The sequence below is a fragment of the Hetaerina americana genome, unplaced genomic scaffold (assembly GCF_022747635.1).
Source record: "Hetaerina americana unplaced genomic scaffold, ioHetAmer1.1.p SCAF_9, whole genome shotgun sequence".
Lineage (NCBI taxonomy): Eukaryota > Metazoa > Arthropoda > Insecta > Odonata > Calopterygidae > Hetaerina > Hetaerina americana.
In genome coordinates this window covers 22,251,589-22,270,244 of record NW_027287538.1, presented here as the reverse complement: position 1 = coordinate 22,270,244, position 18,656 = coordinate 22,251,589, and the positions used below count along the sequence as shown (strand labels likewise).

The window sequence follows — 18,656 nt, the reverse complement described above, 5'->3', positions numbered from 1 at the left end:
CCCACTCCTCGTCTCTCCTTGCTTCACTATCATTTGCCATTGAAAAACCTACCAAGATTCCATTCGCCATTCATTGAGATAATATTACCAAATTCTAACTCCATTGCCTCCACTTCCCTTTATCAGCAAGTAAGTGCGATTCATTCCTGTTTCAACTAGCAAACCCACTTTGAATATAATAATTTGCATTCACTATTAAACCCTGTTTTTGTAAAAGTTTTGCCTGAGGAGTTTTAAAACCTGGCAATGAGTGAGCTAAAGAATAAATGAAATTGCTGTGAAAACGAGGCACAGAGAAGTTGGCAGTGCCTTTCTACAGAAGCGTAGAGCTTTCTACTTCAACACTATTACCTGAAATTATGAACATTGTTACTAGAAATGATACGGGTACTGGGTCATGTACATTAATTAAGGTGAAAAAAATACCTTGACTAATTTCATGGTTAACTCTGTTTATAGGTCAAAGGACCATTTCATAGGTTAGAATTTCAATGCAGGTATACTTTAAATATTCTGTAACAAAAAGTATGCTACAGACAATTTGAAAACATTGATAAGAGTGAATTCCAACTAAGCAGGAAAGAAATAGGATAGTTTTATCCATAAAAATTATACATGGTCCATTATGAATGTAATGCTCATGATTTAATGTGACAAGACTATCCATGGCAACGCAGAAAACTGGTCGGGAAATGTGGTGAGGGGTCTGCCTTTTCAACACAGTCGGTCAGGAGTTTGCTCCAAGCAGTCTGAGCGGAAAGACGTGCCTCTGCGTGAAGTGTGTTTTTCGACTTTGTAACATGGCGCGATGGAGTGTTCGCTTGAACAGCAATATGCCATCAAGTTTTGCCTGCAGCTTGGGAAGAATGTAACCGAAACAGATGCTTCAAGAGGCCTTCAAGGACGACTGCATTTCAAGGTCACAGTCCAGGAGGAGACACAAGGTGTTCAATGAGGGCTGGGATGAGGTCACCGACAAACCCCACTCTGGATACCCAAAAACAGCCAGCGCAGATGAAAACATGAATTGTGTGCACGAAGTTTTGCATTCTAACCATCGATTGAGCATCCAGCAAATTGCTAGCACCCTACACATGCCCCATGTCCACATTTGCGGTACAAGGGAAAGGTCTGCGTGAAGCTTGTGCAGCAAGTGTAGCTACATGCCCTTCATCATTACCAACTTCCTGGCCCAGAGCACCCGGTGGTTAAAGAAAGCATCAGGAGACTGTGGAAACATCCAAAAGTATGTTACAATGTTCCTGAAAGACCTGGTCGAGGAGTTTCAGGGTACGTTCCAGGCATGGCAGTCACGTCTCCGCAAGTGTATTGATGCAGAGGGAGGGTATTTTGAAGAATTTTAAGCATTTGTACAAGTGCGATCAGTAAAACTATTTTTTCCGAGAGAAATCAAATCACGTGCATCCCTTTCATAATAAACCATTTATTGTTATATTTTATTTATTGCTTCAAGGTAAGTGTATTTAAAATAAGGCATTACTGGCTACAATCTTTTACGAAAATATTCAATTTTATCCAAAGAAAAATCACCAAGTTTGTCATAATGTATACATATACATACCTTTATTTAAAATAAATTAGTATCATTTATGGAAAATGACTGTACGTAGGTATTCATCATTTGGATGCAGTTTCTACTTTATTCTGAAATATCTATAATCTTTCCCCAAATTGTGATGTTGAGGTGACAAGGACATCTGGCACATTCTGAACAATCTAATCAAGCAAGAAATAATGAGCTCTACGGCCTCTTAATTAAAGAAGAAAGGGGAAGAAAACTCCAATGGCCGTAAGAATTAGTTGCCAATCTCTCGTCAGACCAATTGTTGTGTTGGTGTGACGGGAATCACGTCAGGGACCAACCACAACCTCTCGACCAGAATACCCTCTGTGGTGGTTTACGGGAAATTAATCCGCGTCAGGGACCAACACACAGCCACACGCACACTATCCTGACTGAAATCCTTCACGAGGCTGTGAGACCCTGTTAAAGAATTTCAGATGGAGATGGAATCCTTCACGAGGCTGTAGAGTAGACCCCGTTAAAGATTCCAGGATATTCTCAAGCACACACTCTGTGACTGGCACAGACCAATCACACACACAAGCACTCAAGAAACGCACACACACTCAAAAGGGCCCAACTTCTGGGAGAATCTGGACACAGGTAAAGAGCAACTAGGAAATGCGTCGAACACGCGTGTTTCGGCCACAAAGTGGCCCTCTTCAGCGAACCGAAGGGAAAACACCTCCAACACAAGGTTGAAAGTAAACAACCGGAGACAAACGTCATATTTATATAGAGACTGTGGGAGTTGGGGGGACCAATCGAAATAGGTGGAAGATGGAAAGGGGAGGGGTACTTTAAACGTATTGGTGAAGAGGAAGGAGGGGGGGGGGGGAGGAAAAACAGATACCAAGGGACTGAGTGGAGTTTCCCTTCGGTTCGCTGAAGAGGGCCACTTTGTGGCCGAAACACGCGTGTTCGACGCATTTCCTAGTTGCTCTTTACCTGTGTCCAGATTCTCCCAGAAGTTGGGCCCTTTTGAGTGTGTGTGCGTTTCTTGAGTGCTTGTGTGTGTGATTGGTCTGTGCCAGTCACAGAGTGTGTGCTTGAGAATATCCTGGAATCTTTAACGGGGTCTACTCTACAGCCTCGTGAAGGATTCCATCTCCATCTGAAATTCTTTAACAGGGTCTCACAGCCTCGTGAAGGATTTCAGTCAGGATAGTGTGCGTGTGGCTGTGTGTTGGTCCCTGACGCGGATTAATTTCCCGTAAACCACCACAGAGGGTATTCTGGTCGAGAGGTTGTGGTTGGTCCCTGACGTGATTCCCGTCACACCAACACAACAATTGGTCTGACGAGAGATTGGCAACTAATTCTTACGGCCATTGGAGTTTTCTTCCCCTTTCTTCTTTAATCTAATCAAGATTGACAACACTATTATTGATTTTGTAGTTAAAAAAGGATTAATTCATCTTCCTGCATGCCTAATAAACACCAGGATTACAACAAATTTTCAGAAAAATATTCACATTTAGCATGGAAAATTAAGGTAACACATAAAAACAAATTCAAACCAAACCAGCTCCTCCTACAGGAGATTGCTGACTGAGAGAATATTTTTATAACCGAATACACCAAGATATGGCAAAAATCTTTTTCTTTCGCCAATGACACTAACCTTACTACTGCCAGGTTTCACTGTAGTCTTAATAAAGAGCTCATTGATTCTCCGTTGTTTCAATGTATCATTTTTCTCCACCATTTTCTTGTGAAGCCAATCAGGATGCCTGATGCGTGGAACAGGATTAGCCAGCTAAAAATTGAAATCAAAGTTGGAACTTCACATTTGCTACCATGCACCAACAACATATCCATCAAAGTTGAACACTAATTGATAATGAAGATACATTTCTCTCCAATAAAATGACATAAATATATGCATATTACTATTTTGGCTTTTTTAATGAAACAATATGCTGCAAAGGGAGCAAAAAGTAGCATAAGAGAACTTTCCCGGACATAGAGCTAACAATAAAAAAGGTATGCTTATTAACGAGGGGGGTCTGAAAAGTTTCCGACCCAAAAAATTTCAGAAAAAATGTCTTGTATCTTTGTTAGGCCGGAAACTTTTCAGACCACCCATGTATATGATTATTGGAGTGATAGTAATAGAGTATTTATAGCAAAGGGTTCTAGCACCAACGAGGGGTGCCAAAATATTGAATAAAAATATAGGAAAAAGCATAGTTAACATAGAGCAAGCAATGGATAGAATATTACTGGTAATTATAAAAGCAGAACCGATGAACTTGGCCATTGTTCAGATATACATGCCACCAAGCAACCATAAGGAGGAAGAAGTCGCTAGGATATATGATCAATTAGAGGACAATCGCAGGTATTCCAGTAGGAAAATATTTGATTGTGATGGGGAATTGGAGTGCGACGGAAAGCAAAAGAAGAGATGGTGATGAGGTCAAGGACTACGGTTTAGGTACGAGGAATGACTGCAGGAAGGAAGCAATTCAGTTCTGCAGGAGACAGGTTAGTCATCCCCAACACTTGGTTTAGACAACACAAAAGGCGTAGGTATACATGGAAAATGCCAGGTGACCCAGAAAGGTATCATTTATATTATATTCTGGTTAGGCATAAGTTAAGGAACAGTGAGATCAATTCGCACAGCTTCCCAGGATGCGGATGCGGACTCTGATCACAATTAAGTTGTTATTAAGTGTAGCACCCAGCTCAAAAAGATAAGGCAAGGATGGCGGGTTCAGAAATGGAATGCAGAAGCATTAACTGGATTAACAAGAAAGGAGTACAAGCGGGCTGTAGAGAAAATCATGAATGAGCATAAAAACTAATTCTATCGAGGAAAAATGGAAATATACCATGAAAAGGATATTGAAAGCCACAAAAGAAACTATTGGAACAGTTCAAGGTAAAAGGAGAAGGAAACCATGGATCACGGATGAGATAATTAGCATGATAGTTGAGAGAAGGAAATGGAACAATGTAAACCATTTCCTTCACCTTCATCGGAGTATGAGGAGTAACTGATGGGATTATTAGGGAAGGGAAAGAGAGACTATATTGGGCGAGGGATAATGATATACAGAAGGGTGCACATTATTGTAATCAATATATAACTCATTTGCATATAGAGAATGAAAAATCAGCCACAGGTAAAACTACATATATATTTTAGATATAATAAACATAAAGCGGTCTTACTCCTTGCATGGCAGCTGGTATGGTGATGATTTTCTGCACAGTACCACCCAGCCGCTCAATGTAATAGTCCCAATCAAGGACATCTCGAATATCCACATCATCTAGAGTGGAATCTTTAAGCCATTTCCTTAGATAGTGACGCTTCACACTAGGTTCTGAATGAAATATGGCCAGAGGAATTGCTCTAAAAGACAATACATATATTTAAATCAATGAGCAATCACCAAAAATTATTTAAATGATAACCGGGGTAGTGTTAGCAAATTTATTACTATTGTTTGAACAATAAACAAAAAGACTGACTTTATATGCTCAAAGTTTTGCTTTAATCAGAACAAACATTTCGTTTGCCATTGTATGCCCATCATCAGGCCATTAAAACCAGTAACATACATGTTGTAACATTCGAAGTAAGTGGTCAACTCCTTCCAAGTGCACTCAATGTTCTTTGTCTGTGCCAAACCCTTCCATTTTTTTAATTCAAAACTTTGAGCCAAGCACTTGATTCCATCTTTTGAAATTTGTTGTCTCCGGCATAACTACAGGTAAATGGAATTTACAAAACATATCAGCTGATGATAATATCCAAGGTCAAACCCTACGTCATGTTCTCAATTAGGTGTGTGTGGAATTACATAGTTACTTATTTCATTTCAATATCCATCTTTTGACATTAATTGATTGACAATAGAACAAATATTGTGAATAAAAATTAGCATCAGGAGGCCAAGGAGGAAATAAGATGGGAGGGCACAATTGCATACATTTTAGAGGACTTTACCAATGATGATAACATATAATTCTACCTAATTAAATCAGGAAAGAGTATAATTCTTTCTTATCCTAAAATCCCACAAACCATGTAGCAAAATGCATGCAAAACTATTCTTTCAAATTATTTTTTTACTTAATGATGCACCACACAACTCAATTCATATGATACATCATGTGATGAAAGGTCATTTAATATGATCAATTAAAAAAGGATCAACAAACAAACAATAATTTCACTTTGATGATAACAAAATGCATTATTAATCACATTTGGGGAGCATATAGAGAAAAAATACGCCATCTAGGATACTTCTAGGGGTGATGAATATTTCAAAATGTTCAAACATTATCGTGTGTGCTCATTTTTACACTTTAACTAGGTGAGTGGCATGAGTGGGAGGGGATACATGAAATAAAATACATAAGAATCTTTCAAACCTTTCTGTCACAGGAGCACCATCTGGCTTTCTAGAAATAATGAATTTACATGCTAATCCAGCATCTTTCACCATTTGATCTCCAAGAAACTCAGCAAGCCTTTTTGCTGTACTGATAGAAGTAGATTTTTGAGCTCCATAATCTTCCAATTTTTTCGACATTGACCGGTTTTCTGAGATCAGTTCAAAGAGCTCAGAATCCGGCATAGTGCTAGCCTGAGAAAAAGCAAGTACGATGAAAAATTAACACATTTCAGCCAATATTTTTGCCATGGATATTTGATATTAAAAATGCACTGCTCACTTTGCTGTAGAGGACATCGAGCCAATAGTCGGCCACTTTAGCAACTGACTCATAACACTGCTCCAGTGTTTCCCCTTTCAAGAATGACTCAAATACAGATGATTGGAAGATTTTGATTAGCTGTAGTTCACCTCTCCTCTTAACCTCAAAACTAAACAAAAAAATAATTATCACATGATATTTCTTATCATTAATATAAAAAAGTATTTAATCGTTGCACAAATTAAATAATCACATGCGAAGTTTAAACAGAGTAATTGGTAAAAAAACACACAACTGAATGTAAATAAGATTCTATTTTAAATAAAAAATCAACTGAGGAAAAAGAGTAATTCACAGAAAAGACAAATATGACATAGCCACTGAATAAGGAAACTGTATTTTTTCACACTAATCTTTATTACACTACTAAGAGTTTCAACGCATAGGTGATAATCAGGTACAATACCTGAGAATGATGATAAAAAGCCATTGAATTTGTGATATAACCAGTTAGATTATAAAAAAAAATAAATATTACACAAATTATAATTAAAATTGTTCCAAAAACGCTCCACTTTAATACAAATTTTTAAGGATTTACTTAAATAATGATCTTTAATCAACAAAATCAGTGCAATGCATCATTCATTACTTCCTATCAAAAACGAATTGAAGTTGACATCAAGTGAGCAAAATTGAATTTTCCTTTGTTGACTCTTCATTAAAAAGCATATGCAATTTTAACAGCAATAATAATATATTTAATTTGATTCACCAAATGCATTATAATGGGAATCAATTTTTTCTTTCAGTAACATTTTATGATGTATCACAGCAGCCAAGAGTAGTGTATTCAAAATATAAAATTTAAACACACATGGTGGTGATCAGTTAATCTTTTATGGTGAGGCTTCCACATGAGAGATCTCTACATAGGGGTGAATGGGAGTGTTTCTGCCGTAATACACATACAGATTACCGGAGTTATAATGGCATTGCACCTAAACATAGGAGATGTGTTAATCTATAGAGTAGAGCACTGAGCATTTGAATGGCGGGCACAGGTTTTATTCCAAGGAAGACTTTTGGGCACCCTCAGCTTTGCCAAAAACCACATGATTTTTCGAGTATCATTTCTTTCCATGAAACCATAGGTGGCACATGGAATAAAGAACTGACCCCCCCATTGCCTGATTAAGAAATTTCATATGATGTTGGGCTTAGTATTAGGCGAGCTCTACCCTCAGTCATCCAACTGACCTTCGGCTTGAAAACTGTGTTTGGATAACAATATGCAGTAACTATGAAACATAAAATGTAGTCCTAAATTTTTTAAATAATGAATGAATTTCCTGGTATTCTTAACGGCAGATTTGCAGGAACATTACCCCTACAGTTGATAGTAATAGCTGTGTTAAATTAACATAAGGTGGTTAAGACAAAAAATGACCTGTAAGACAAATAGCTCGTCAGCGATTTCAGGAAGAAAAATACACATTATACACTCATGTGAACAGAACATCCAGCAATATTCAACAACTGCACATTTTGAGACAAAATTTGCAAAGTAATTCTCACTGGAGGTTTAATGATGTAAGTCATGGATTATAACAATATAATTGAGCAACAACTCACCCCTTAAGTTCGGCTAACGAGCCATCAAAATTGAACACAGCATATCTTTTCTTCAATCTCTTCCCTTCCTCTTTGGATGCAGGAAGAACCATAGCCAAGTAGGGTCCATCCACCTCAAAGAAAATGGAATTTTCACTGTGTGTTTCGTACACTAGATTTTCAGGTTCAACCAACTCCTGATATTGATCGTTCGTATAAAAATCCTATATTATTAAATGGAAAAGAAAATTTAAATGAATACAAACTATTGATTACACTGCACAAGTATAATAGTAATACGTTCAAACCCCGCATTTGCGCATTCGGAATTTACTTTTTCCCGCAACTTACAACATTTTCACAAGGTCCGATAAAATTTCCCATTTTTCCAACGTATGTGGAATCTCGTTTTCACACGATTCATTTTCAGTTATTCCTCTATTTACTCACTAAGGGCCAGAGTAAATTCAGATTTTACATTCTAAAACAGTTACTCATGTACATCAATCTTCATAAAATAACTTTTTCGACTTCGTTCTAAAACTATCCACTTTAAAAAGACGAGAAAGAGTAATGTTAACGTTTTTAGGGAAAATTTAAATACGGCGGGGTAATACTAGGGCCTCTAGTGACGGAAATTTGAACTACTTAAAACTCGTAATCTGCCAGGAAAAATGCCTTGTATGAAATGAATACATTGTTCGACAAGGAGTCAGTTGCGTAATTTATGCATTGTAATTAAAGCAGAGGGATGGTATTCATATCGAACATAAGTTGAAAATAAGAGGAATGAAATTGATTTGAACCCAAACACGATGAAGCGTGAAAAACGCAGAACTTGTGAGACATTTGGAATCATTTGTACTGCCTCGGCGCAACAGATATAACGGTGATGGCCTCCTTAACATTAAAACTTAGTTTTTCGGATCAATAACAAACTGAATAAAAAATAATTGAATTTTATTTAATCAATTTTGAAGATAGAAAACTGTTTGCACTAGTCGAACGGCGAGGTAGCTTAGAATCTCATGTTTCTCTTCAATTGTCTCAAGTTCTCTTCAATTACTCAGGAACATAAATTTTATCTTGCTTGACAAAAGAATGGCGCCGCGGAAAACGAACATTGTCATTTGCGGGTAAAATAAAAATTTTAGAGCAAGTTGATTCTCATGATGGTGAGTGTACTGATCTGGCGAAACGTTTAAGATTGCCGGCATCAACCCTGAATACCATAGTGAAAAATGCAAACCAGTGCGGACATTTATCTAAAACGAGAAAATATGCCAAGAACTACATGCATGAAAAATTAGAGATACGGATTACTGAAAGGGTGGCTTTTAAGCGGTTTAATCTTCAAATATCCCCATGAAAGGAGTCGTCATAAGAGAAAAATAATTGCAAAAAAGATTAGGAATCAAAGACTATGCAGCGTCCAATGGTTTGATATAAAAATGAATAAAACATTTGAGACGGCAAAATAGAACACAAAATTAAAATAGATAACACGTAAAAGGGCACTCACATTTTAGAAAGTTTAAATTCGATTCCGAGGCCATTTGAATTCTGTCTCCCCATTCCCTCCACCTCTAGCCTACTTATGGCCACCATCATCGTTACTTCCCTCAATACCTCTATTCCCCAGGCAGAAGTATTATCCTCTCTCCGCCATTATCTTTCTCTACGCCCCCCACTTCAGCACCCTTCAACCAAATTTCTCCTCAATCTAGCCACTTTCGTCCTGAAAAAAAACACATTTTTGTTCCAAAATTGTATGTATTCACAAACCAAAGGCACAGCGATGGAAACGAGGATGGTGCCACCATACGCCAATCTCTTCATGGGCCACCTTGAAGAGACTTTCCTTTTACAACAACCCTTCCAACCTCTTTTCTGGGTCTGCTACATAGATGACCTTTTTATTCTCTGGACATTTGGCTCTGAGTCCCTCAATAATTTCTTATCGGCCTTAGTCTTCTTTCACAGTTAAATTCACTTCTTCCATTTCAGACTCCATCATCACCTTTCTTGACACAGGCATCTCACTTCACGACAAATTCACTACCTCAGGACATATCAAACTCACTAACCATCAGCAATACCTACACTTAGCCAGCTGTCACTCTACTCACGTCAAATTCTTGATTCTCAACTCTCTCTCTATCTGCGGACACCGGGTTTGCGACACCGCGGCCACCCTCAACAAATACCTCCACAATCTACACCATGCACTCCACAAATGCAAACACACGCAGACACACACACAAACATAACAAATACATAATAAAATACAGCATAAAATATATTATAAAACACACCAATGATCAATTACTGTTTGATAAAAGCCAAACTGATGTTTAACTTTAAGAAAACCAGAATTTTTTTTTGCATAATTAGGTAGCAAAAAATTAAGCCAACATTTTTTTCTCCTGATATACTTATAATAAATACATTTGAGAGGAATTTTGAGACAAAATGTTGTGAAGACAGTCATTGAGGAAAGAACCACCCCGGATGAGATACCAAACCAATGTCAGACGTAAAAGAGAAGAGATATACATTCAGGCATGAAGAGGTTGGCTGATTGGAGTGAGCCAAGACCTGTGTCACCCTTAGGATTGATATGCAGTGATTGTGAAATATGAGACCTTTATCCTTGCATACTATCACTACCCCAGTACAAAATTTTATTTCAGTTTGAATGGCGAAGGAAAACAGCTCACCTTAACCATTGAATTGAGTACAGCATTTGGGTATGATATGGTCACTTTGGGCTTCTTTGGATTTGAAGACGTGATCACAAAATTTTCAGGGAACGACGCAGGCAGAACACACCAAATACCATCAGTATCCAGTTCCAGGGGGCGACCAACTTGCTCAATGATTTCACGAGCTCGACGAATGATAGAGGAACCAGTACAGCACACAATACCGGCCATTTCCATGCTGTGCCACCTTGCCCTGTTCAGAATGATGAAATCAAAAGTTAAAGAGACCCTTCAATTATTTTTCTGGGAAAATATAATTGTATTTCAGTACATATACCACCTTACTCACATAAGAAACCTTGTTGTACAAACTGGTTTCTATTAATCTTTGATGAGGTGTATTTTTTAAGTGTATTCTAGTGATCTTTAATTAGAATGCATGCCGACAAACTAAATAATTCATTACTCATTTAAACATTACATCACAATCAAAATTAACCCATGTAGCCTTTGTCTAGTGTCAGAGTATCCCTAGATACACTTCATTTTGGTATTGTGTTCCATTATAATAGATGCTTAAATCAAAAGGATGATTTCAAATGGTCCTCAAAAGAATGACTCCTTTAATTTTACAATGCTCTAATGTGAATGCCGCATGAATTTCTACTTCTGTTTATAAATTTGCGCTTCAAAAAACCATACATCTACACTACAGTGAGTTGATTTTGAAAAGTGAGCAGGATTTGACCTAAACTATACAAATGGAAACCCTTCAACATACCCTTTTCTCATCACATATCCATAAAAAGAGTTTAGAATGCACTTGTGTGCCAACTGGAGGGAATCGTAGAGTACTTCGCGATTCTTGGCAGATTTAATCTCAGCTGCATCACCCTTCGCCAATGCATCAGCAACTTGCTTCTTTGCCACCTGCAAAAAGAAAAGATATTAATGATTAGGAAACTCTCTTGATTATTCAGGTCAATGATAGGAGGAGAAGTTACGAATGATTATACAATGTAATTCCAAACTTCTAATATACATTTTCATAATGCATCAATAGATAATGAGTATGAAATTTGGTTCAAAATTCATGGGCAGTGCTTGGTATCATTGTCACACCCTGATTACCATACCCTTGTACCATAATCATAAACAAAGCATACCAGATGGAGAGCAAATGTGCAGCAATTCTATTACAATGAAAAATGACCATGGTTCTGATGCTAGGTATCATATCATCAGGTGATATACACTCAGCAACTGCCTAACTTTTCATCCACTAAGATACTTAAATAAAACATGATTTTAAGTGTTTAACATATTCTCACACAAACAAGTTTCCACAACATAATTAGCTTCTTCATTCGATACTATTCTATTATCACATTACATGGCCAAGAATCTTGTCGTAATAGAGGTGATTTAAAAATGTTAAAGGATGAACACAAATTAGCCAGGGTACACTGAGAATAAAGCCAAAGACAGAGAAATTGTCAAGTCATGCTAACATCAGTCGAAAACTCCTACAAAACACCACTATGAACTGTTAATCTTTTGTTGCAAATATATACATCGTTCCATTTTACTAAGCATTTGCGATGCTAAATCAACTAATAAAAAAATGACCCTACATGGTGATTCTACATTTTAATGATAACTCGACCAACAAAAACACTGCATTGTTATTGCAATAAATATGTTCAAAGCATTTCAATCTTATATTTATACCACATCAGCACTGATCATTTAACACATACAAGAATTGTATCTAATAAAACACCAAACAGCAAGTTGACATTAGTTTTGGACATCATACAGTACCTTATTCAGTCCTTTGTATTCATATCTCCTGTCTCGGAAGGCCCTCACAGTATCCACATAAAAACTGTTCTCCCGCTGACAGACTGTTGTGGAGCGCTCTTCCGTGCGAGTAACCTTGGTTTTTCGATAAGCTTTTCGGCAATATTCTGAAAGACGCTTGCGTTCTAGGTCAGCACGTTCTGTCTTGGGTAGCTGATGGAAAGCTCTTGGGGGCCCACCTGGGATCTCTGGGGGGAACCTCTCCATCTCTAATTGCTGCTGGATTCGCTGGTACTCGCTCCGGGTAGCAGGCACTGTTAATGAAGACAAGTGTAATTATGCCAGTGAAAAAGTGCACAAAAGTTCTCCCCGATGCACCAGTCCTGCTTCATATTTTATTTGATGACCACATATGGTACGGTTAACACAAGCCACCTAACCATAGAGGAAAAGTTATTAAAGTAAAGATGCATAAAGTACCAAATATGTACACTTAAGTCCTACATTTTTTTTGTATTTTTTGTGAAAAACTACTAATAGTAGGAAGTAGAAATTTCGGTTTATTCTCAACATCATCTCCCTGTGCATGCACACATTTTTCATAACACTGACAACATTATTCCGTGGTTACTAGAAAAATCGACTGGTTCATAGCTCCAAGGCTCCTTGGATTCACAGTCACATGGCCTTCTTTGAACTGCCTAACACCAATGGAAGCACATTTTATACACATTTTCATAACGATATAACACTGCTCATGTCTCTCATTCAATTGACAATGAATTTTGATACAAGTTTTAAACCACACAAGAGGAGACAATGGATGATTACATGCAGTTCTGGTAAAATTAATGATGGCATTTTAAGAATAAAAAATGCAACATCATGTGAACAAACCCTGTGAACTGTACGGTGCCACCATCTACATCTTGTGTTCATACTTAGAGCCTGCCGCCATATTTCAATCTCAAACACATCTTTCCGTCTAATCCCAGGCTCAAGAAACAATTGGGTGACCTTTGAACTTGAACACACCTTGTATATTTCTATTAGCTAATATTAACCTTAATAGAAGATAATCCTACACCAACGAACATTTAAGCAACAAAAATACTCAATTACAACCAAACCTAGCAAAGTCTGAAACATTTGAAAGCCAGAAATATCTAAATAAACTGCACCTTATTTTCAGGAGAGCTTTCCTACCTCTGAAAGAGAGGATATGCAAGATGCTGAAAGGAGCTTTCTCTGCACAATTTCTAACATAGATAAGATGTATTTGAATCTGTGACAGGCAATACTACAATTTCAGGTGGAAACTATGAAAAAAATATTTCAGCTAGGACTATATGAAGCAATTTTAACATTCACACACCACCTCTCATTGATGACCTCTTTCCTTTGAAATTAGGTATTTCTTTTCCAGGAAAAAAGAAAAATGACTCAGCAGGCATAAATTTGGTCACATACCCGTATCTATCTTTGCCACCAATTTGTATCCTTCTCTCTATGTTCAGTAGCTGTGCCACTTTTAAGTATAATCTGTAATGCCATACATGATTGACTTTATATTTATTTTTATATTTACTTTTATATGATTTTACTTTATATTTTAGGATCCTGCTCCATTCATGTCATCTCCATTGGTTTTGCTTGGTGACCATTGACCATGCAAAGAGAAGCTACTTGTTAAAGGAGAGAAACAGTTTTCTTTTGAGACAAATGGAAACTAAACACACAATGCCTTCTTAAAATGACAAACAAACTTAGCTATTCAAATAAATGTAAAACCTTAGGGAAGATTTCAACATAAACAAAAGGGTGGAATTCAATAATGGTTTTCCTAACCTAATCCAATGCCCAAGGGAAAAATTCAGGGAAGAGCCCTGAATTGAATTTGTTTAATGATTATTACATTATACACTAAAGGACAAAATCAAATTCATCATATGCCATCTGATTCAAGGTTAAGATGCTGCATCTGAGTATATTATATTGAATATTATTTCACACTGGCTTTCGGCCAAGCGACAAGAAATTTCTTTTGAATGAGACCCAGATACCTCATTGACAAAACAGATTATGGGGAGAGAGAAGTTTTCTTGGGAGAAACATGGTAAAAATACAATTCCATAATAATAATAAATGTAACTTTGCAATATGCAAATGCTGGATGGCATACAATTCCTTGGAGGAAATTTTGAAACATATTATGTTTTTAATGAGTCAAGAAACCCGATCATGTCTTTGATTTCAACTTTGAATATTTCAATTTACTAAAAATCACAATAAGTCCTACTTTCTGGTCGGGGACTACTCACAGCTTCAAATTACATGGCATTTCAAACTAAGCCGATTGAAATAACCAGGGTTCACTATGTGAAGGGTGAAAGTGGAATGTGAAACACAAAAAAATATCTACTTACTGAAATCACCCCTCCACATCCATGTCATACTCCTTTGGCAAGTTGCACCAGGACGATTAAAATCACAGGCAGCACATGTGGTTTCATCAACCATAGCGGAAGGCTGTAGACGATTGGTGAGGATGATGTTTGGATACATTGCACCTAAAAAGTGATAAGTCGGATACATCACAGACTTGCAAATATATTCTGAATCCTCATTACCAAGAAAAAACTGATTCCTTAAAAATAATCAAGCCACATGATCAACCAAAATTATTTTTTAAGTAAATGTAATGATATTAATAAATATATTACAATTACTTCTCATGAGCGCATTCAACAGTTATGTTTTCCTGGTACATTTTAGGAGCTAATTGCTTGTAAGCTGTGATAGCTAAGTTGTATTATTTCCTCAGAAGTGGATACATCATAATATTTATATTACATATCTTTCTAATAAGAAGTTGGCAATAGCAAGCTTTTTGTTATATAGAAATTAAACAGAAATAGGCCTACTGTCCTAGCGCAAAGATAAATAATGTAATAAAATTTTAGCAACAATTTCATAGCATCCCCTTTTCAGATTCATTACCTACATCCAGATGATATATTACTGGGTTCTCAAGACGATTAGGGGTGTCTTTCATATCTTGGAGCTTCTCCTTAACCTCAGCTACCACTTCATTTAAATTGGTCACCTGGTCCAAAGGTATTTTTTCCTCTTCACAAATAGCATGTTTGAGAGCAGCTTCCACTCCATCAATTAGCTTCTGGACAGCCTCTGGCACCTAGACAATTATCATCAAACCATTCCGTTAATTTAGACAGGATTAAAATCACAAAAATTTTAATAAAAGCCTTCCACCATTGTAAGAGTGCCAGATTAACCAATATAAGTAAAAGTTTAACCAAGTCACCTAAACGAAAACACAATTTCAATGACCAGAGCTTTGTGATGGTTGAATCTTTGTTTCTATGATCATTGAAAGACAAGACAAAGTAATGACAATTGGGCTCTCCTTAAAACTTTAATGGTGAACATGTCTAAATGGAATAAATGGCACTTCCTTTTAAACTCCATTTTGTTGGAGGAAATTCTTTGTAAATCTGAAAATAATCTCTCACCATAAACATTATAAAAATAGGGCAGTGAAAATTGTCTCTGGTAAACCATACATTTATCCATTCCTGCCAATTTTGAAGGATTTTAAATTACATCCTGTACCATGTATATACATAAATATTCTAAGCCTAACAACCATGTTAGGAGAAATATGAACTGCTACACACTAAACAGTGATGGGCATGGTAATAATGTAAGAGATATTCATGATAAAAATAAAAAATGTGTAAAAACTTAAGTTTTAAAGGTTGGAATCAAGGAAAGGGGCATAACATTATTTAACAATTTAACTCAATCACTGAAATAAATTGAAAGTTTTGGTAGTTTTAAAGTGAAAATTAGGAAACATCTGCAAAAGTAGATGGTCTATTTGGCAAAAGAATATTAAATTCTCAGTAGCATGAATTGTGGTAAATTTTTACACATATCTGTGTAGTTTGATGCAATTTTTTACATAATACTGTGTAGTTTCTTGAAATTATTTACATATTTCCATACAGTTTGTGATTTATCATACATTAATGTGTCTCATTTTGGGCAAGTGACCTCTTGTATTGTATCCTGATTGGCTGGTGAGAATAAATATTAATAATAAACTTAAATGTACAAATAAATAATTTATAATCAAGGAAAAATCAGCACATTCAATGATGAAATACATAGTTGGAGGAATACCTTGGTGAAAATGTTTGATTTTAATGATAGATTGACTGATTCTTAACTTTGAGTATTTTATTTGGCACAAAAACTCCCTCACCATCCCTGCTACCTCAGATTCCACATCTGGACTTTTCAATTTCTCTTTTCTTCCCCCTCCCTGACCCAACCACTTCCTCGCCCCTAGAGCCAATGCTAGATATACTATGGACTGGATTTTAGCTTCACTTAATAATGCTGTAAAACAATGAAGCCTGTCACATCTAATAAATGTACTATTTGATTCAACAGTTATTTTATTATTATGACTATGCACCAATGAAATCTACAGCACCACCAATGCTGTGTCATATGTTCATAAGAGAGTGTTCAATAGAATTGTTTTACGTTAGTTGGCAATTACTCAAGAGTAATAATATAATCCCCGAAAAAAAATGAAAATTTAACATGAAAAATGTGAAACTCACCAAACGAAAGCGACATGGAATGTCAGCACGAAAAACTCCAGATTCTAAAGCTTCAACATGTCCTCCAACATAGGTCTCTTGCTCCAATAAGTGACCATCACCTGTCAACTTATTTGTCTCTGATTCTTGCTTATTAGGAAAAACTATGTTTACAGTATATGCCTGCACCATCAAGAGTGCTTCACAAAGCGTACCAGAACCCTTTCTAAGAACCTGTTGAACAAATGAATCACTATTTAATTTCATAGAAAAGAATGAGATACATATGATAAAAATTTACTGACATATCCACACAAATATTTGGTTCTCACTCTTCTCCTCCCTGACAAAAGGGGCATGATTATTACCAAACTTTAAAAGTTGCATAAAATATATTTAAGATATTCTACAGAACAAGAAAATTACAAAAATACTGTCATCATTATTTCACACTACGGACAAAATGTTTGCACAGAAATAATGCACTCTAAATCCTCCTTGACATAAAATAAAATTGTGTTGCACAAATGCTAAATGAGCAAACTTTTAAGCCCAAATAATGTTAAGAACCCACTGTTAGACACACAATATATGTATTTTTCAATGTGTTTCATACATGTCTGAAAAATGTCTTTCAGGAACCAATAAACATTATTATTACACAATTTTTTATCACAGACCAAATGATTACAGATTGAACTACAACAATCAACTCAAAATAGCATTCTACTCTCACTAATAAGCTCTGTTTGGGATGAACATTAACAAATTCTACATGCATAATTAAATATAGTATAGAATTGCAATCAACCAAAAAGAAGAGAAAACTGAAATTGCATATTAGCCATGAGCCACGGGTCAAGCTCTAAATATTATTGATTTATTTTTTCTTTTAAATACTAAAGGACCAGGTTGAAGAAGGTAATCCATAACTATCCACAATTTATTCTTTAATATTGAAAATTGCACTTTTTGAATAAATCAGAGCCTGGAATTGTAATAAACAAAATTAATGTATTCAAAACAAGTTGCTGCCATGAGTAATAGCTGGCATGAGCATAAATATACTAAAAACGAACACACACAATCTATCTTGATGTACCAAGTCCAAAATGCCTAATCTTCCTAAAATATCCCTCTCTTCCTTGCTTCCTTTCTAACAGTCTTAAAAATTCTAATCTCTATCGATGGACGACATTTAATATGGTTGCACTATTTTTCAAAATAAATGAAGTATAATTATTATTATCTCCTGCATTTACTTTTCCTGGATTCATTGAATTCATCCCTAACATGCCTCATAGGTACACTAGCACTTCTCTGTTTTACTTTCACACATTTTCTTTTTTCTATTCTTCTCCAAATCTCAAGTCTCCAATCTATGTTTATACAGTAAACAAGTCAAAACTCAAATAATGACGTCAGGTTGAAATTGGATCCAAAAAGACTGTTACTTACTGGTATATTTCATTCTTTTAACGAAATTTTCCATGTGAGTTCTACTTGAATATGAAGAATCAGTCACAATATGAGTATGCATTCCTCTCAACCAAACTGCATCTCTTCAACTGATTCCAACTGTACATTTGAAATATTATTTTTTTAAAGCTTTTCCAACACTACCGTTGACTGTGT

At 36.1% G+C, this 18,656-nt stretch overlaps 1 protein-coding gene across 1 annotated transcript in view; it reads right to left on the bottom strand.

Annotated features, from left to right (window-relative positions):
* Window positions 1-18,656, bottom strand: part of PolE1 (DNA polymerase epsilon catalytic subunit 1) — a 53,393-nt gene that overhangs the window by 28,021 nt on the left and 6,716 nt on the right. Inside the window, exons 8-18 of the mRNA XM_071598026.1 lie at window positions 17,043-17,255; window positions 15,388-15,583; window positions 14,814-14,957; window positions 12,409-12,701; window positions 11,366-11,514; window positions 10,600-10,837; window positions 7,901-8,103; window positions 6,284-6,434; window positions 5,981-6,195; window positions 4,769-4,952; window positions 3,210-3,344 (exon numbers count right to left, since the gene is read on the bottom strand). Of these exons, the coding sequence (XP_071454127.1) occupies window positions 3,210-3,344; window positions 4,769-4,952; window positions 5,981-6,195; window positions 6,284-6,434; window positions 7,901-8,103; window positions 10,600-10,837; window positions 11,366-11,514; window positions 12,409-12,701; window positions 14,814-14,957; window positions 15,388-15,583; window positions 17,043-17,255 (2,121 nt within the window). The remainder of the gene's footprint in view (window positions 1-3,209; window positions 3,345-4,768; window positions 4,953-5,980; window positions 6,196-6,283; window positions 6,435-7,900; window positions 8,104-10,599; window positions 10,838-11,365; window positions 11,515-12,408; window positions 12,702-14,813; window positions 14,958-15,387; window positions 15,584-17,042; window positions 17,256-18,656) is intronic.